Source organism: Biomphalaria glabrata, chromosome 6 (genome assembly GCF_947242115.1).
Source record: "Biomphalaria glabrata chromosome 6, xgBioGlab47.1, whole genome shotgun sequence".
NCBI lineage: Eukaryota > Metazoa > Mollusca > Gastropoda > Planorbidae > Biomphalaria > Biomphalaria glabrata.
In genome coordinates this window covers 52,622,258-52,642,960 of record NC_074716.1, presented here as the reverse complement: position 1 = coordinate 52,642,960, position 20,703 = coordinate 52,622,258, and the positions used below count along the sequence as shown (strand labels likewise).

Below are 20,703 nucleotides of genomic sequence, written 5' to 3'. Positions count from 1 at the left end.
TCTCGTTAACCACGGGCCACAGAAACAGAGGACCTAAACATCATCTGCCCTTTAGTTCGCAAGATCTAAAAGGGGAACTTTACTTTACTATTAGCATGAACAATCGTATGGAACATGCATGGGAGATGATAAATATTGTACTGAATGCTTGATATGCATTAAAAAAAAAGGTTAAGTATCCTTACAATTAAAATAAGGGTACTGCAAATTTATCTAGTTGTCCAGATCTGGCATATAGCCTCTTTTAATCTATGCTTTTGACAATGAACTGGAAAAAAAAAACAGTATAACTAGTGATATGTAGTACCTATAAGTATATGTTTTTGCTCTAAAACTTACGACACTGGATAGTGTTACTTGACCAAATGTTTTGAAGCCCATTGCTAACTCAGGGGGAAAAATGATATACATGTTATTCTCTTTTGTACCGCGGGCAAGGGCAATAACTTACTTCCAGAATCCGTAACGGACGTAATCGAATGATCTTCTTTCCTGTCAGACACGATCTTTGATTTCATTGGTTCTTTGAGTTGACCTCCGAATTTGAATTCGTCATTGGAGGTTGTTTCTGCGGATGGCTCGTCTTTCTTTGGGAGATTGCCCATCTCAATAAAAGTCCCTGGCGAGTCGTCTGCGTCTGCTGGAGATGATTCGGTTGTCTCCCTTAGAGTGTCGTTATTTGTTACTGGAGTCGATTCCTTCAGACTACCTTTAGTAGCTGCAGGAGAGTATTCGATTATTTCTCTTTGTGCAGTATCGGACTTTATCGTGTCAGTTACTTTCATTTCAATGTCGTTGGTTGTGAGATACATAGATTTATTTTCCGTCGGGCCCTCCACCGCGTCAACATCGGGTTCCAACCGAACTTCTTCTTCTTTCTGTTACAAAAAAATAAAAATGATTTGCTGTGTATTACACATTCAATAATAGTAATATTATGTAAATTTCTCATTTAACGACAGAGACTTTAAAAAAGTTTATTTATTTTTTTATTGGAACTTATTATTGGTGCCGATGACCACCAAACATTTTTTTTCTGGCTTACACTTTGCGATGTGTCCGGTTCGAATCCTGATGAAGACTGGGATTTTTAATTTCGAGATCTTTGGGCGCCTCTGAGTCCACCCAGCACTAATGGGTACCTGACATGAGTTGAGGAAAAGTAAAGGCGGTAGATCATTGTGCTGGCCACATGACACCCTCGTTAACCGTATGCCACAGATTCTGATGACCTTTACATCCTCTGCCCTATAGACCACAAGGTCTGAGAGGGGAACTTTACTTTTTTACTTTACGTTTATGAACATCCAATGTTTAGATTTTTTTAAAAATTATTTAGGGATCGTAAAACAAAAGGTTTTACATAAAAGCTAAGTGGAGAAAATGAATAACATTAGCCAGGAGTTTTGGAAGCTGCATGTTTACATTCTAGATTTGATGATGATGACAGCTTATATGTGAAAGTATTTTTTTTAAAGTTAAAATAATTACTTTAAAACATTGGCATAGAAGTTTCAATGATTAGTATCTTTTTTTTTTAAAGCAAAGACAGATTATTTATGATAACATTTTCACCGTCATGCGGGGTCTACATAGTTTTAAAGTTTTGTAAATGTAGATATCAAATCTATTTATTTTAAGAGTTTCGCTTATTTGCATGTTGTATTACACAGACCTACTTTATTTGGTTTTTAGAAACATCAACTTACATGTTCTTGCTTGCTCTGATCATCGCCATCTTGAATCTCGTCAGTTCTGCCGTCAGTGACGTTATACACAAGAACGTTGGGCTCTTGTATGGGCAGAAAATGACACTTTATAAAGTCGTCTGCTGTTTCAGCCGCGTTCTGCTTGGCTGCGCGCATTTCGTCTTGTCTCGCCTTCCTCCTGCAGCTGTCTCCGTGGCTCAACATCTCCTGGGCGATCGCGTCCTCTAGGTCGCTCCCATCGGTCAGGCAGGTTTTGGAGCTGATGAGGTCAGAGGTCAAGGACCAGTCATCCAAGGCCAGGGCTTCCACATCTTCTAGGGTGTTGCATTGCTGCATGGAAGATTCACTGGTTAATCCAGGGGCTTCAGAGAACTGACTGTATAAAGTTTCTCCAACATGAGATTTTGTTTGCCCCACAGAGTCTGAAGACTTTGAAATTCTTTGATGTTCTCTGTCTGAGGGACGGGTCAACTCTTCCTGCAATGCCCAAGTGTTGCCAGTAGAACTCGAGTTTTGCGTCTCAAAAGTCACCATTCGCCTCCGACGATGTACAAGTTTTTCAAATCTGCTCAGTTGGTCAGCAGAATCATTTCGTTGTTTTTCAGACGCAGAGGTATCCTCTTCTGGAACCTGGGTCAGACTCGATTTCAATATGCTTCTCTTCTTTCTATACACGTTTGGCTTTGTCACTTTTTTAATGGGAGAGAGGCTGGCGCGGTGTAGTTGATTCGATGTTTCCCCAAAATTTGTTCCGCTTATTCTTTGAGGGCCAAGTAACGTAGCATTACCACGGTCGTTATCTAAGAAACGATTTTGAGGCTCTAAACCTGTCGCCATGGTAGGATTTCTGTATCGATCGCTAAAAAACTCGTTTCTCTTCTGCCTAATTCTTTCTCTCTGCGCCTGTAAGTATCTCTCCCAGACAGCGTTAGCGGTGATCCTATGACTAGACTCTAGCTCTTGGTGCTGGCTAGGTGTCTGTTGCTGAAGCAGCTCCGGCAGAGTCACATTTTCCTTGGACTGACAGGAGCCTTGTGTTACATGTCTGGGAGTTATCTCTGGTAGATGACTTAGGGAAGCGATGACTTGGGAGCTCTTATTGGGTTTACTAGACATTACTGGAAGGGTAGGGCACATGAGCTCAAAGTCATTGTCTATGCTAAGTTTGGATTGGATATCACTCATGTTATCAGAACAGAGAACAGTGTTAGAGATACTTTGTGGGCTCTTTGCGACTGATGACTCTTTGATCAGACTGCGGTCATTATATTTCGCATCAGGTGCATACGATTCACCATGAGTAATATTCTGTTGGTGAGTACCATCATATGTGGATTTGCCCTGACTGTATGACCCGCAAGAATTGTCGGATCGATGCGACACGCTATGATGGGAATTCTCTCCGTTCTCATTTGTTGGTGAAGCTATTGTTGGACCGAGTTTGACAGAAAAATCATCAGATTGATGTGGTTCAGAAAGAGAGATGGTCTGTCGGTTGGCAGCAATTGGTAACGATTTAGATTGATGTTCAATAGACGCGGAGATAGATTGATGCATTTCAGATTTAGAAACATTTTCTTGATTATCTAATAGTGATGCTTTGTATAGAAGAGGCTGCAGTGAAGAGGTTTCAGATTGATCAGCTACAGCAAGGGAGACATTGTTTTCTTCAATATCAGTTAACGACTCCTTATTCTGACTACATTTTGGTCTACGTGACGCCGATTGATACGATTCACTGAAAGAGACGTTTTGTTGTATACTAATCAATGAGATTTTGGTTTGACTTTTTTGAATAGATTCATTTAATTCAGCCCGAGAGACGTTTTGTTGTTCAGCACAGACTTGGGAAGTTTTGGAGTTACCCATTTCATTAATTAGTGTTTCAGATCTTTGTCCTGAAATATCCTGGACATTCGCTTGAGTATGACCTACTGACAAGTCTTTTATGTGACTTACAGAGCATGGTTCAGATCCATTCATTTCTTTAAGAGAGGTATTCTGTTGAGGAACATTTTCGGATGGTACTTCACTCTGGGTGAGATCTTTACATACATCAGACGGCTTGGGTTCAGACCAAGAGGCAATCTGTTGGTGCATTTCGTTTGCAGAGACTTTGGTCTGACTGACTTCTATGGAACTTTCCGATTGGTTCATTTGAGAATGATATGCATTATGATCTAGAGTTTCAACAGCGTGAATTAATTCTGATCGTTGAGACCAATTACTAAAAGAGTTGATAGACTTAACACCTTCACTTATAGAGTCAGGCAATTGTTTCTCGCTAGAAAACGTACTTAAGCGATGCGAATGTTTTTCATTGACGTTTGACTTAACCAGTGAAGTCATTGAAATATTAGGCTGAGTCAGTGACTCAGTCGAGATGCGAGGTGTTAAGGCAATGTTTAAGAATTTTGGTTGAGTTAATGATGTATTAGAGATTGCTGCATGAGTCGATGCTTTATTAGAGATAGCTGCATGAGTCAATGCTGTATTAGAGATAGCTGCATGAGCCAATGCTGTATTAGAGATAGCTGCATGAGTCAATGTTGAATTACAGATTTGGATCTGAGATTCTCTAGTTGTCTGATCACGAGATTGATTCAATGCAGTGATAGAGACATGGCTTTGACTCGGAGCATTCTTGTATATATTAGGCTGGGTTCTTGCAGTGCTGGAATCCTTGACCTGGTGTGGAATGCAAAGAAAGTTGCTTCCGGTCACGTCATTGATCTGCTGCTGCACCGCTTCATGTGTTGGACTTGTGAGTACAGGCTTGTTAGCATGGTGCTCAATACCAAGAGAGACGGACGGATCAGGTGATTGCGCTGCTGTGTCAGATGGGACAGACGTTCGAGGAACATTGCATGACATGGCGTCAGTGAGGCTAACGTCTGTTGGAGAGACTACAGGCTGCCTCATAGAGCTGACAGAAAACAGGGACTGACATGAAGTATTGGGCGTGACAGCGGATTTGACAACTGGATGACATGGCATCTTGCAACTATTTAAGACTAATGAATGACTTAACTCATCGTTAGACATAACTGATTGAGAACCTTCCTGACCAATATACTCCAGTTCGTCGCTTTTACAAATATCTGCAGGGCAAGTAATTGCTTGCAATGTGTTGCAACTTAAATCATTCCATGACTGTAGCTCGTGGCTATGCCATATGGCCATCTCTGAGACAGTATCCTTCCAGTCACCTGCATGATTGGGGTCTAAATGTGTCCAGCTGGACGATGGCTGTAAACATAAACTGTCGCACTGGTTGCTGACGGACGCTTTGGGTACACCTCGTAAGAAGTCCAGACTGAGGCACTGGACGCCATCAGATGCCATCTCTCTTGGGGAAACTAAAGATCGGCTAAATGCCTGACTAACAACAACGTCTGAAAGGTCGCCATGGCTTGCGCTAGTAGAGCCTTCAATCACACCATTCTTGTCCTTAGACTTGAGCGTATATGGTTTTTGATTATCTGCTGTTATACGATACGGTGATGCGGTAGATTCAGCCTTGATATTTGAAATAACCTCAGATTTGCGTGAAGCGGTCAGACTTAATGAATTAAACCTAACAGAGTAGCTGGTATTGAGAGCGCGATCCGTGGCATCATTCAAATCAGCTGCTAAGATTCTTGGGGATGGCCTGGATAGATTAGCTTGACTCTGACACTGGGCGCCGCAAGAAATTCTGGACGAAAAATCTTGACTCTGACACTGGGCGCCGCAAGAAATTCTGGACGAAAAATCTTGACTCTGACACTGGGCGCCGCAAGAAATTCTGGACAAAAAATCTTGGCTTTGACACTGGGCACCATCAGATACTAAATGTCTTTGCGAAGATTGAACACATTTCGTGCTAGATGCAAACTTTGAATCCTTGCATGTCTCAGCTTTACTTGATTTCGCGCTCCCCTTTTTTATTTCTAAGCTCTTCGAATAGCTCGTTCTAGCAGTTTGGTCTGTCATTGTCATTTCTTCATCAAAATGTTTCAGAGGAAAATTGTCTTTTGATGAATGAACTTCCTTTTCTTTTAGAAATTCGTTTAATAATTTCGTAGAATTTAGCAAACATGAGTTTTTAGGAATACCAATCATCTTAGTCACAGCCTGTTGAGAGAAACTGGCTTCCATATTAAATGCGTGTTTGTCTTCCGGCTGGTGATAGGATTGACTCGGTATCGAGATCATAGCACAACTTTGCGAGCTTGGGGAACTTTTGGTTTCGGAAAAACTTTCTGTATAGCTAGGCGGCATGGGCAGTGAATAGACACTCGTTCGGTCACATTGCTGGCTGTTGGATATGACACTGACACCAGACATGGTGGCGGTCATAAAAGAAGGCATTGTGGGGCACTGGGCTTCAGTTTCTTCTTGCAAACTAACCAAACATTGTAACGTATCACTCAGCTCGTTCAGGGGACCTCTACTTCGACAACATTCCGACATAGGTCTTGAACGGTCACATTGTAAACTCGTAGATCTGACATTAACATCAGAAGCGTTCATTGAACTCTGAATGCGGGTTAAATTTTCCCGTTTTTCTTGCAATTTATGTAACGTTTGATTATGAACCTGAATAGTTTCGGGCCCTGTTCCACTAAGATGGTACTTTTTACCAATCGATGACAGAATCGTTTGCTCGCATTGCAGACTTTTTGATACGACATTAATAGCCGATGTTTTTAAATCTTTTGTTGATTCAGGGGAGAGTAAAGTGTGAGGTTCTTCTTGGATTGTCTCCATAGATCCAGAGATGATGTTGATAAGCCCAAGACTGGTGGATGGTGGGCATGTGCGGTCACATTGAAGACTTGCTGAAGCAACATCAATATAAGACATTGGTTGAGATGTCTTCTCTTCCAGCCCTATACCTTCGTCGAGCAGATGATTTCCCTTGACAGAAGGGTGAATATTTGGTTTTTGTTGACCTTTCTGAACGTCTTCTGGAGATAAATTGGGAGTTTCTACGCCTTTGAACTGGTCATTGGAGGACTGGTGATAACTCGCAGAATACGGATCAAACCAGGACGATACCTGATTACACGTGGATTGATCGTCAACAAGAGTCGAACAGCGCGTGTTTTCAAGTGACTCGCGAAGCAAGACAGAGCGCATGTTTGAATTTCGTTTATTAGGTTTTAGGCGACTTGTCGACGCAAGTTTCTGGTCTTCAAAGTCTTTCAGAGCCAAGCTGGCAAATGGCTGAGCGCTTTTTGATATCATGTAAATCTCTGTGGATACTTTGGCATTAAGACTTTTGGAAATCATTTCAGCGTACTGCCCTGAACTACAAAATGTAGATCCACATTCTGAGCGGCTGACTCGCGGCAGGGCATTGTTACTAGAGGAAGCCCGGTTCTGTCCAGTTAGAATAAGTGTCAAAATGTCATTCTCGTGCGATTTCAACAGAAACTCTGATCTTGACCGGGCAACGCTAGCCAGAACTAAGTTACAGGGAGGCAATCCGAAATCTTCAAGGGAGTTGTGATTCAAGAAGAATGTCCCAATGTCAAATTCTGAGCTGGCGGTACCTTCAAAATTCTCTGGCAGAGTTACGCTCTTCGTGTAATCTTTGGATGGTACGTCTAGATGTTGACCACATGGCTTTTGTACTTCGGTTGCAGAGAGTTGAAAATCTTGGCTAGTTAGCCTAGCAGTCGTTGGCCTGCAGAACTCTGTGTTCATTCTTGTGTGACCTGGTTGACACTTCACAGAACGATCTAGAGTAGATGGACTTTGATCTTCAGCCTGAAAACAAATGAATAAAGTAGTTGGCCTATTGATCTAGAGTAGATGGACTTTGATCTTCAGCCTGAAAACAAATGAATAAAGTAGTTGGCCTATTGATCTAGAGTAGATGGACTTTGATCTTCAGCCTGAAAACAAATGAATAAAGTGGTAGGCCTATTGGTCTAGAGTAGATGGACTTTGGTCTTCCGCCTGAAAACAAATGAATAAAGTAGTTGGCCTATTGGTCTAGAGTAGATGGACTTTGGTCTTCCGCCTGAAAACAAATGAATAAAGTAGTTGGCCTATTGGTCTAGAGTAGATAGACTTTGATCTTCCGCCTGAAAACAAATGAATAAAGTAGTTGGCCTATTGATCTAGAGTAGATAGACTTTGATCTTCCGCCTGAAAACAAATGAATAAAGTAGTTGGCCTATTGATCTAGAGAGTTCACGTTAAATGATTAATGGTTAACTTTCATTTTTGTTTTCTGAAGTCGTTACAAAGTTTATATCAACTTTTTCTGTCTGTCTGTCTGGTACAAATCTTGTACACGTTTATTTCTCCAACTTCTCATTCTTGTATCAAGTTGAAACTTTGTATTATTATTTATTGTCGACATATGACAACATATAAATCAATAAAAAAATTAACCAATTAGTTAATTAATTAGTGTTAAATAGTTAAATGTGTTTACATAGAACAAGAGAAATAAACGTTGCACTATTGAGATATGGCAAGAGTTGTGTGCTTCTTTCCCTTATATATATACTTTTTTTAAGTATCGTTTTAAATTTGCTTTTATATTGATGTCTCTGTAGTGTACTCTAAGTGTTCACTCCCTGTTGAAATAACTTTATTTGTCTTATTGCTACGTTATAATACATCACTTTTCTCACTGACAAAAGCAAGAATGCAATCCTAGACTATCTAACTGGAAATCATTGTATGTCTCATGCCATAGGCTTAAATCAGTACATCAAACAACAAAATAAAAAGACTATACGAAGTGTAATTGTATCAATTAGTTTGGATCAGTCATGTAATTAAATTTGTAGGCTAATAGATCTAGAATCTAGACCAACAACAATTAATCTGTGCGATTAGAACTATTTTTACCGATTGTTCTGTTTGGCGCAATTTTATGCTTTTAGCTTTCTCAATATGCTATCATCCTATCACTTGTCTGGACCAGTTCAGAAAAGGAGGAGGGGGGGAGAAAGAAGCGGGTTATCTGGGTGATGCTTACCGTAATCGTTTTTCAAAAGTATTTATATATAAAAAAAAAAAAAAGGAACGACCTGGAATCGAACTCAACATGAGGTGTGTATAAGAAAAAAGGATTGTATAGTTATCTATTGTTTGTTTAAAACTAACTTTAAAACGGCAACCTATAAAGGGGACTAATTCAGCGTATGCCCCCACGTCAGTGAAGTATAATTTCTTTCCCTTGTTCGAGATTATTACCAATAGTTAACTAACTACTTGGTTACTTTTTTTAATTTTATATTGATTCTTGTGTTTTTGGGTAAAAGAAATAATTGTGCACAATTTCAGCGTGAACTGAGCTTGGGTGTCAAATAACGTGAATTGATATTAGCTTTGTAAAAATCAATTATTAAACGTATTTCATGACAAGACGGCTGCCTGGTCGTGTGGTGAGCGCTCTGGACTGTCGCCTAGATCGTTCTAGATGCTAAACCCTGCCCGCCACAATCCCCGCAGTTCTACGGGAGTTTTGGCTAGTAAACTAAAGGAACATCCGAAACATGCCAAATAAGGAATGAAAATTTTAGACGATTTACCTGGCACAGTTCTGAATGCAAGGTCATCCCGCTGTCAACCGCTGTTAACATCGCCCCGCCTCCTGGGGTTAATCTAACAGGCTGGGGGTCACCGTTACACAAGGTCGAGCTGAAGCCACTGACAGTAGTGTGCTCTGGGTCATCGCAGACAGACAGCTCCTCTGACCAGGTGGAGTTTTCAACACTCGTCTCACTACAAGATAAACACCCACACTCTTTAGGCTCAGTAATTCGGATATGTAGATCAATCTTAGACTCACATTATTTAACATGTAAATTAGGCATACCAGCCTAACTTTTGGTTTGTGAATCATTAAAATTAGTTTTTTTAGAATCGCAGGTATGCAATGCATATCACATAGCTAGACACTTGAATCGTTGATACCAGTCTTACTTATTGATATTTAACTAATTAATATCAATTTAATTACCTGGACGTAAATCACCCATACCAATCTGATACTTGCTATATAAAATCGTCAATACTAGACACACTATTTGCCTAGTATAGTCTGATGTCTATTTCATAATTTGATGTGTAATTTATCAATGCTAAGCTCATTATTTAAACTGTTTATACCAGTCTCGCTATTTCAGGGATTCTCAACCTGTGGGTCGCGATCCCCTTGGGGGTTGATTGACAATTTTGTCCATTCTTACATGTAAAATTTATCACATACTAAGTTTTTTTTTACATTGGAATTTACTAAATATATTGATATTCGAGGATATATGTTGAAGACAACTGAATCAGAGTTGATTTCGAACATTTTAATTGTCCAGCAGATAAATTAGTATAAGTTTAAATTAATGCAGATTAGGTAATAACGAAACAGAAACATGATTTCTGAACTATTGTCTACGACAGTGATGCCCAACATAAATCGACCTGCGGGCCATTTTAATTTCCGACACTGGTGTCGCGGGCCACATAAAGGAAAGGTACAAAAATGAAATGAAATTGACCTGAAACTATTTGATTAGAAACCTGTGGATCTAGCACTTACATTCATTAACCCATAAGATGCGTGTGGTAGTTTGGCCTCTAAACATCAGAATTGTTATTCCATTTTGTATGTACTCATTTTTTTTCATGCATCAGAAAATGGCTTTATTTTTCTACTAAAAATATGAGGAACAGTGTAGCTAGCTTTACCAACGACTCATATTCTTGACACTTTTTGATAAATATTCACATTAATCTTCCAATCTCTAGACGTAGTTTAACAATCTTTATATTCAAATGACGTCAAATTTGTCTTATAATTGCGTTTCTTTTTAAAAAAAAAAACAGCCACACTTTATTGACAATTCAATTCAAAAAAAGTATCGTTTTTTTCCCCCTATATATTCTACATTAAGAGTCTCATAAACTTACTAATGTTGGTCATAGTACCAATCAATCGGAGTAAAATTGATGGCCCAACATAGGTAAACAGACATTTTTAAACCTTTTCTTTAGGGGGGTAGCAAATTTATATACTTTGTGCCGACATTTCGTCGGGCCGGATGGAACCACGTTGCGACCGGATATGGCCCGCGGGCCGTATTATGGGCATCACTGGTCTACGAGATATAGAATCATTCACCCATAAAGGTATCACTGAAACATTACGGCCACTTTTTTTTTTTAGGGGCCACTAATTACTTTGTCTTTTTTGATGCTAGTGCATAACCATTAATTCGCTAAAATTCCGTAATATATGAACTAAACAATGTACGTTTTGGAAAAGGTTGAATATGACATCCATAAATTTTAATACGTAAACTTTGTTTAGAAATCCATAACGCATTGAACAACATGAACCTTGGATGAACTCTAAAAGGTAGCAGGGGAGGAAAGCATGAGCCTAGCGTTGTGCTCTGGTAAGTAACTCTTGTTGAACGTAGTGCCTCATAGCAGTTCAGGTGACACCAGTTATCTCCCCTCAGCTATTGTACACTCTTGTAATACATGCACATGCACCACTGTTTCCTCTGCCTGCCCCATTAGTTTTAAGCAGTGGAAAAAAAAAACAGTGTGTCATTTGTAATAAAAATAATATTTACATGCTTCCAATCTGATCTCTATGAGGGAACTGACTTTGAACCAGGCAAACAGATAATTTCTGTGAAAGTACATTTGCGCATGTCTGTGGACAAAACTTCCTGCTACTTTTCATTTCCGCTTAACATCCCAAAATGGGATCGTCCCATTTGCACTGGCCAGAAATCCAACGAAAGTCAAAGTGAAAGATTTATAGGAGACAGAAATAGTTTAAGAGTCTTCTTCTTCTTCATCGTTCTCATTGTTATGTTGGAGTGTTCATATGACTAGACCAATACATGAGATGAACTGCGCAGTGGTTTCCAAATCAGGGAGCTCTCCATATAGTTTTCTTTCTATTGGGGTGATTTGGGGCCAATGTCTTATACGGGCCTCTTGGTAAAGAGAGCAGTTTTGGAGGACGTGGTCGGCATTCTCTGACGATACTCCACATGGGGCAGATTTCACTGGCTCCAATTTTGAGCTTCCGGTGCATGTGTTGTCGCATTCTGTTGTGTCCGGTCCTGAGTCGAAAGATTAGACGTTGGTCTTGTCGGGATAGCTTATAGTAAGCGTCATCTTTAAGAGTGAAACATTTCTCTTTAGTAACACAAATCTGGATCAAACGTTTTGCAGCCATGTTCCGATTTAGTCAGTGTTGAACCTTCTTCTTCCAAATGCAATACTATATTTATTTCTCGAAACAGCCTGTTAGTTATCAAGTTTAAAAACAGAAAATTGTCACATGTGTGTGGATTGTGTGAATAGGAAATTCAAATGTAAATAGATGCAAGTCATAAAGAAATTGTTTCGTTTCGTGGTCGAGAGGCTAGGTGCGCTTGAACTTGGCTTGGCTTGGCTTCCTAGAATGGGGCTCGAGGTTCGACACCCGACTCGGGCAGAGTTGTGTTTACTGAGCGCTTAAAGGAAGCACGGAAAACCAACTCCTAGATTCCCCCTGCCCCCCCCTCAACTGGTCCACAAATGAGATTGGACCAAAGCGCTCTGAGCATGCTATAAGCATGAAAGTAGCGCTATATAAAAGCTATAAATATAAATATATATTTATAATTGGATAATAAGGAGACATATATATTTCAAAGAATATAATGACATATTCTACCGTGATTGAACATTAAGCTTTGTCAATGCGAATCAGATAGTCACATTCGGCCTCCAATTATAGGCCTAATTTTGTAACATCACACTTAATGAACGAAAGTAATTTACTATTGGGGGTCGCGAATAAGTGAGGAATTGTAAAAAAAAAAAAAAAAAAGGGTCCCAGAGCTAATAAGGTTGAGAACCGCCAAGTTATTTGATAGTTAAAATACAATATCGATCTCACTATTTAGTGCATAATTCTTGATCATTTGTGTCAGTCTCACTATGTGATACACAGACACCAGTGTCACGACTATTCGTTATTACCACTCTTAAAGATGTATTTAACATGTATACGTGCGCCACTGCTTGATGGATCTAAATAAACCACTGGCCTAACTATTTTGTAGACAAAACATCGACTATAGCGTCCCTTCTTATTAAAAGCTCACTGTACGAGAGCTAATGAGTCAAACTATTCAAAATGAACTATTCAAAATGAACTATTTAAATTTTAAAATGAACTATTCAAAATGAACTATTCAAAATGAACTATTCAAAATGAACTATTCAAAGTGAACGAATATAATTTCTGATAACGATTATGTCACACTATTCAAGCTAATCTAGAGAGAATGTAAGAAAGGCTTCTCTAAATCACTCCATCTTACACGCCGTTTCTCAACGGGAGCTGCACTTGGCGGTGACTGCAATTTCATGTGGCGGTACATTATAGGAATCTCATGGGGTTCAAAGAGCAGTGTCCCCAACTCTAGTTGATGGGAGACCTCCGGACAGAGGGGTTGTTGAACAGCCAATCTCTCATTCCATGCTACTGGGGTAAAATTAGTTCCTTGGGTAATAGGGCTAAAGTTCGTCCCTTAAGAAACATTCACAGAGAACATAAACAAAAAAAAACTGTCTCTGCTCAATACATTGCACATCGACCTACCTTTCTGTTAGATCGGCAACAACTTTTAAAAAATCACATCTGTGGAACCCTGGAATGTGCTCAAAAGTTTCGCTGCCCACGGGCAAGTTCACTTGGTGCCCCGCGTCATGGCGGGACTCTGGCAGCACAGAATGGCGCGACACAAGAACTCCAGCATGCCCGACCTCGCCTTGATAGGAGCTGACCGTTGTTTCTGCCGCCTGCCCGCGCTTCAGGGCTGAAAGTTTTCTTTTGGCGCTTCTTTCGCGGGACTTTTTTCTTCTCGTGCTCTCGCACGTCTGAGGGCGCCGACTTCTCTGGCGCTCTCCATTTGGCCGCAGGGGCGAGTTTCTTTCTGACTGAGTCCCCAGGACTCCACCCATACTCTGATTCACGTTGTATAGGACAACCGTGGCGTTCGGTGTGGACGCTCCCTGAATGGGTAGCCCGGCGTCTTCTTTCAGAGCTTCACCTGCTTCATCACCAAGGTGAAGGCTGCTGTTATTGAAACTACAGTTGACGTCTGCCAGGTCAACTTCCGGTAAGGGCAAACTACTATATTCGACAGTGCTGTACATTAAAAAAAACAACATTCTAACACAAATGTTTAAAGTGAAAGGAATTTCATTGCAACTTAGCGTGAATAATAAAGCAAAAGACACATTGGAGATTGTGAATATTTTCAAATTATCAGGTTCATAACCATGATTGTTTTTTAGGTGGGGGGTCTTGAATCTCAACACCCTCACTTGCTAGGCCAGTTCCATTTGGTGACTATAGTTTTTGGTTTGGTTTTACTTAACTCTTTTTCTCCGTAATTATTTACCACATTCTGGTGGAATCAACGTTGGTATCGTCAGTTCGGAGAGAAAGAGTTAAGCTGTTCCTTGAATTCGCATTGATTTGCTTTATTAATGGTGCCCATTGACATTGAGCTGGTCAATTTGGACAGTATTTTATTTCGGACATCGCCCCCCCCCCCACCCCACCTCCAGACTACGTCCATGTAAATAATTACAACATTGGTTATAGATTGATCCAGTGGCGTCTCTAGGTTGGGCGTCACCCGGTGCCGCCTGCACCTCCTCCCGCACCATCTAGTGATGCCACTGGATTGATCTCTATAACTCAGAATGATGTTGTACCTGGGATTAAACATACCTCATTGAACATTGAATTTGGTCTTTTCTGACCATTTAAAACTTAGATGTTTTTTTTTCCCAACCCAACTGACCATTTAGAAGTATAAATAAAAACAATTCACTTTTTTTTTTCTAACTATATGAATGCGTCCCATTAATAAATTCAGAATTTGCATTCATTTATTTTGTGTGAATCTGGCAGTTTATATTTATGTTATAATCGTTTCTTTATTTTTTTTCCCGCCAAAAATAAATAGCTAACATATAAAGAGAATTGGACCATAGATAATACAGTCAAATCGGGTTAATCGAACAACTGCTGAATCGGGCCAGCCGCTTATTCGGACAGAATCCTAAAGCACCGAAACTTTCTTGTAACACTAAATGCTCGTGTAATCGAACTAGTCGGTTATTAGGACCAAAATGATCGCGTCCAGCAGTGGTCCAATCAATCGGCATCGACTGTATATATACAAGATGATTAAAAGAAAAGTATTCTATATACTTGATGCAGAGGCGTAGGTGACGGGGGTGGGGATAGGGGCACGATGCCAAGGGCGCCAGCCTCAGGGGAGCGCCACATGAAGGGAGGCACCAGAAATAATTATTGTAGATATTTTAGTTTGTAATACATTCTTAAGTTATTTGTATTATATTATTATTAAATACTTTTTATTTATAAGCCTATATTTCTGTGTGATGTCCATGGAAAAAGGGGGGGGGGCAATAAAGCTTCTTGTTCCGGGCGAACGTTTTGCTCACTACGCCTCTGACTGAGTGTCCCTCTAAAAAAAATATGTGTTTGAGTTTGCCCGCTAGATCTAAATACAAATCAAGCTAACCTGTCACACTTGACCGGCGTCTCGCTCTCACGGATTCGCGCTGACGTCTGCATCCACCAGATTACCTCACACTGTTTTAGAGAACACAAACATCAGTTCATATTGTACTTTTTTTGTGTGTTATATTTTTAATATATATTGTTATATTGCAATAACATTGTAATTCTATAGACGGGACATGTTAATAGAATAATGAGCCGGGGATAAACCCGACATTTTCACACTTTCGATCAGAGCCTCTTGGACGGAGGACCCGGACCAAAAAATGTTGATAAGTCCTCTTTTAACTGGACGTCTGGTAACCCATCCCAAAATTAGCTGTAGGCCTAAATTGTGTTCGAAAACTGAGATTGGCAGAAACTTTTACTTGACTGTTATTGTAGTCAATGGTGTCACCCTGATATATCTACTCCAGTAGTGTGACAAGAGGGACAATAAGGGTGGCTACCTTTATTTTTTTTATTAGAGTTAGCCCCCTTTATTACTTGATTTAAGTCCCTGTCAATTGTTTACGATCGCCACTCTCTCTTGAGCCTTTCAACTGACCAGTGTATTTTGAATTAAATCTATATACTGTTTAACTCATCCTTGTGTTGTACTATTGTTGTGTTACTCAAGAGGAGTGTGCCACTGTGGTGGGAAGAGTATTTCGATAATGAGCTAAGTAGATTTTATCAATTTGTTAGTACTAAATTGATTTATGTAAATGGTATAGGTCTACTTAGTCTCTTATCCTCTTCTGTATGTTTTTTTTTTGAAAGACATATTTTGTTTAGATACGAGACAGTAGTGTGTCTCATGAATGACGTCATTTCATAGTTAATGTATGTATGATATTATTGTAAACTAATGTAAACCCTCGCTTTGGTTTTTGACATAAAATGTCTCATGAATGACGTCATTTCATTGTTAATTGTAAACCATCTTTTTGGTTTTTCGGCATAAGACATTATTGTGCCTCTATGATTGTGGTCCTTTCATTATATTGACCTGAAACTGTCTTGCTACTTTGCTTAGTTTCATTATGTCATTTTCTTTTGGTGAGCCTTTATTGCCATTTATATTTTTCATGATCTTTTCCTTTTGTTTGTAAATAAACTCCTTTTTTTTTGTTGTAACTGAAAGCTCAGAATTATTATTTGTTTGTCTCGGTAGTATTATACATCTAGAGGCTATAGTTATTAGCCTAGATAATATAATTGGGACCACAAAGTACCACTGGACTAACTTGCTAGTACAGTACACGTCACTGGTCTTATGACCTATCCTATTTATAGGTCACAAGTAGTTCTCAAACTTTTAGCTTCACTGAACACTTCGCACATTCTGAGTATTTAGCAGATCACTTTGCTTAATCTTATAGAGAGATTAATTCACGTGAAACACTACTAGTTAATTATTGCAGTAGTTTGTGGAACAACTATTAAGACTTCGGGGAACGCTACGGTTACGCGGAACACAGTTTGAGAAACACTGATCTACATGAATTGATCTGCGCACCTAACCGAAAACATAAAAGAAAGTTTTATTAAATGAACTACTTGAAGGAAGTTTAGAACGGCATTGTTGTTCACGTTGTCATCGTATCCAGGAAGTGCCAAGTCGCCACGCCCCTCTAACAAACACTCCGGATCTTCTAGGTCAGGCTCTTCGCCCCGGTCTTTGTCCTTGTTGTCATAGGCAACATTGTTGTTGACAAGGTAGTCAGCCATATTGCCAGCTTCCTGGAAGAAAGGGAACACCTGAAAGATATAAATGAACAATTCGTAGAGAAACTGTTAAGACACTGTGGAACACTATTGAGTCACCTTAAAGCAACTTAAAGACACATCCGCGGAACAACATTGAGTCACACCGTGGAACATCATTAAGACACACTGTGGAACAACATTGAGACACACTGTGGGACATCATTAAGACACACTGTGGAACAACATTAAGAAACACAGTGGAACAATATAGAGGCACACCATAGAATAAAATTGTACGTGGTACAACATTGAATTACTATAAAGATGGCAAAATTGACAGCGAAAAAAAAAATAGACAAAGAAATAAAGCGATAGTGAGAAATAGAGAGAAGGGGAGAAATTAGTTGAAATTGAGAGATACTCTAAAAACCTTGTATTATTTGTTATCATCGCAAGAAATAACACCCAAAACAATACCAACATAAAGAAACATGTTGTTTTTTTTCCAACATATTCTCAATACGAGTCTCAAAGCTGCATGACGCGACCAAAATGACCACCTACCTCTGGATCCTCAATGTCCACTATGGCAGCCTCAAATTGAAGGTCTCCTGGACGGACCTGATAATTGGGCTGAGGTCCACCTTTCCCCATCTCTTCCACGGGATCTAATGAAATAGAATCACATTAAAGAAATCAAAGGAGTCAATATTTTCAAACGACTTTTAACATTTTAGGAGGCCCGGTGTCTTAGTGGTAAAACGCTTGGCTTACGAACCAGGGGTCATGGGTTCGAATCCTGGTGAAGACTGGGATTTATATTTCTGGATCTTTGGGGTGACTCTGAGTCTCTAATGGGTACCTGATATTAGTTGGAAAAGTAAAAGGCGGTTGGTCGTTGTGATAGCCACATGACACCCTCGTTAACCGTAGGCCACAGAAACAGAGGACTTTTACATCATCTGTCCTACAGATCGCAAGGTCTGAAAAAGGAACTTTGCCTTTTTTTTTTTTTTTACATATTTATGTACACTAACATTTTATTGTAGAAATTGACGCACTTTCATAAGTTTAAACAAATTCATTCTACATGACACATCTCTATGTTTTCTTTCTATTAAATAGTTATTATTATTATTATTATAGCTTTTATATTCTATTATACTCAGAGCGCTTTGGTCCAATCTCATTTGTGAACCAGTTGGGGGGGGGGAGGGAGTGTCTAGGAGTTGGTTTTCATTTAGGCGCTCAGTAAACGCAACTCTGCCCGAGTCGGGTGTCGAACCTCGAGCCCCCTTCAAGGTAGCCAAGTTCAAGCGCACTTAGCCTCTCGACCACGCCTCCCAGTAACTCCACAGCCTAAGCGTTATCATGTGAAAATGTTTTGCAAGTCTTGTTTCAGTGTTTAACTTATAGAAAGATTTACTTGAAGATATTACGACAGAAAGATATTATGACCTACTGTCCGATAGGAGGCTACTTAGCTAGGGAGCCGAGAGAACCAAGATCCCAGATGTCGACACTGTCACACAGAAGACGAGACAGTAGAACACATCCTCTACGATTGCAGGGTGCTCAGAAACACAATCGAAGATACGACTTGTCTTGGAAGAGAACTGGTGCATGAGGGGGGTCTTACCTTGTACGGAGACAGGCAACGCCTACAGAACACTGCAGGATACCTGGGCCGTGGTTGGGATCAATCTCAGCATGGAGCCTTACTGCATGGAAACCAAACCCTACAGAACACTGCAGGATACCTGGGCCGTGGTTGGGATCAATCTCAGCATGGAGCCTTACTGCATGGAAACCAAACCCTACAGAACACTGCAGGATACCTTTACCTTTGTTGGGATCAATCTCAGCATGGAGCCTTACTGCATGGAAACCAAACCCTACAGAACACTGCAGGATACCTTTACCTTTGTTGGGATTAATCTCAGCGTGGAGCCTTACTGCATGGAAGCTTACAAAAGGTACCAGTAGAAACGTTCCCTACATTTACTCTTTCTCTCCTGATTGACGATACCATCGTTGATTTGACCCCATTACATTTACTTAATTTTTGGGTTTGTAAAATTTAATTTGTGTTTTATAAAAAGGACATACATTTATCTATGTCAGTTATAACATTGTCTGATTAAGAGAAAACCTTTATTGAAGCTTAACTCTAACAGGCTAGTGAAATACAAATGGGAAAAAATTAATAATTCCTTCTGAACATGGAAAATAATTACGGAGAGAGAGAGTTAATGTATTCTCAATGTCTCTTAATTGTGTTGGTCGCCATACGGGAAGAGAGGAAGGTAATACCTAAATTGAAAAAACAAAACGTGAAACATGGGCCATGTGTACATAATTAAAATCACATACCAAGAATCCAGCTACTTTGCAATTTACATGTTCTTTAGCCAAATCTTTACCAGGATGCTTGGTAGTCAGTACAAAGAGTGACTGTCAGACTGAAAGACTTTTAGCTTGGTGTTTTCAAGAGGACCAACAACTTTTGACATTTAAAGAAAAAATACGTTGATATTTATGGTGTATACAAAAACAAAATTTAATAAAATACTCTGAAAGACACAAAGATAAAGGCACATTCCTCGTCCCATATGCTAGGACAAATTTGTACAAACGCTCCTTCTTCCCTAGTGCTATTAGAGCGTGGAATGGGTTGCCTGAGCCAGCCAGGAAAACCAGTGACTTGGCAGAATTGAAGTCATTGGTTAATATGCATGACTAGATGCATGACGCGTGGGACGTAATCATCTTCTTTTTTGAAGTAACGTCTGTATTATATAAGATAAGATATTAAATACAAAATATCCTGAGATTGTTATCTAGATACTTATTTAGTGACTAAATTGTTGTGTGGTTCTACTCCTTAGTAATTTTGTCTTAGTGAAATCATTTTTTTCTTTGTTTAAGATTCTATAAAAGTCTATTTTCCACATCCACATAGATGCTTCTATCTAAATCTAAAGCGATATAAATTCACACTAAGTATTTTTTTATTCACTTGTAAACCAATGAAGCTGTTGTAAAGAATTAAATTTACTGTCCAGGGGCTCACTTCACTCTATAACCATAGTCGACAGCCAGTCTAGGAGATGAAAACTCCAAACTAAAACCTAAAGCCATCTACTATCTACAGCTGTCTCAGACTACTGAGCCACTGTGGTCGACATTTGTCCCAAGCCTATAGAAAGGTTTCGCTATGCGCAATCCACGTTCCACTATAAAAAATAGTCTGATAGGCTTACAGTGCTTCACAAGACCTACGCCATTCAGTTTTATTAGCAACTCTCTGCCCCATATATCCTCAGTGTCTGAAAGGGGAACTTTACTTTTACTTAATTAGCTATAGCCACTATAGGAGTATAGCGTCTTCTTATCTTATCTTATATAATACAGACGTTACTACAAAAAGGAAGATGATTACGTCCTACGCGTCATGCATCTAGTCAAAGCAATAAGAACATTGACAAGACAATTAAGATCTAGATCTAGGCAAAATCTAAATCACACTAAGTGTATTAATCAGAAAACACAAACTCCCGTCTTTCTTGAACAGTTCTGAAGTAAAGTGAAAATCGACAATGTATAAGACATTTTAAAATCTAGATCTGTGTCTAGATCTGGGTCTAGGTCTGGGTCTAGATCTGGGTCTACCTGAGCAGTAAGAGTAGGTTCATCTCTTTCTGGCATTATTTATAG

General features: G+C 39.6%; 1 protein-coding gene across 2 annotated transcripts in view; it reads right to left on the bottom strand.

The window, feature by feature from the left end:
- The window catches only part of LOC106063597 (uncharacterized), a 27,914-nt gene extending 7,211 nt beyond the window's left edge, over positions 1-20,703 (bottom strand). Inside the window, exons 1-9 of one of the 2 annotated variants that reach the window (XM_056031783.1) lie at positions 20,659-20,703; positions 19,360-19,489; positions 17,551-17,654; positions 16,837-17,037; positions 15,296-15,366; positions 13,333-13,881; positions 9,251-9,443; positions 1,710-7,466; positions 452-878 (exon numbers count right to left, since the gene is read on the bottom strand). In XM_056031783.1, the coding sequence (XP_055887758.1) occupies positions 452-878; positions 1,710-7,466; positions 9,251-9,443; positions 13,333-13,881; positions 15,296-15,366; positions 16,837-17,037; positions 17,551-17,640 (7,288 nt within the window). In that variant the 5' untranslated portion in view covers positions 17,641-17,654; positions 19,360-19,489; positions 20,659-20,703. Of the gene's footprint in view, positions 1-451; positions 879-1,709; positions 7,467-9,250; positions 9,444-13,332; positions 13,882-15,295; positions 15,367-16,836; positions 17,038-17,550; positions 17,655-19,359; positions 19,490-20,541 lie in introns of both variants that reach the window. The other variant, XM_056031784.1, reaches the window with a different exon arrangement.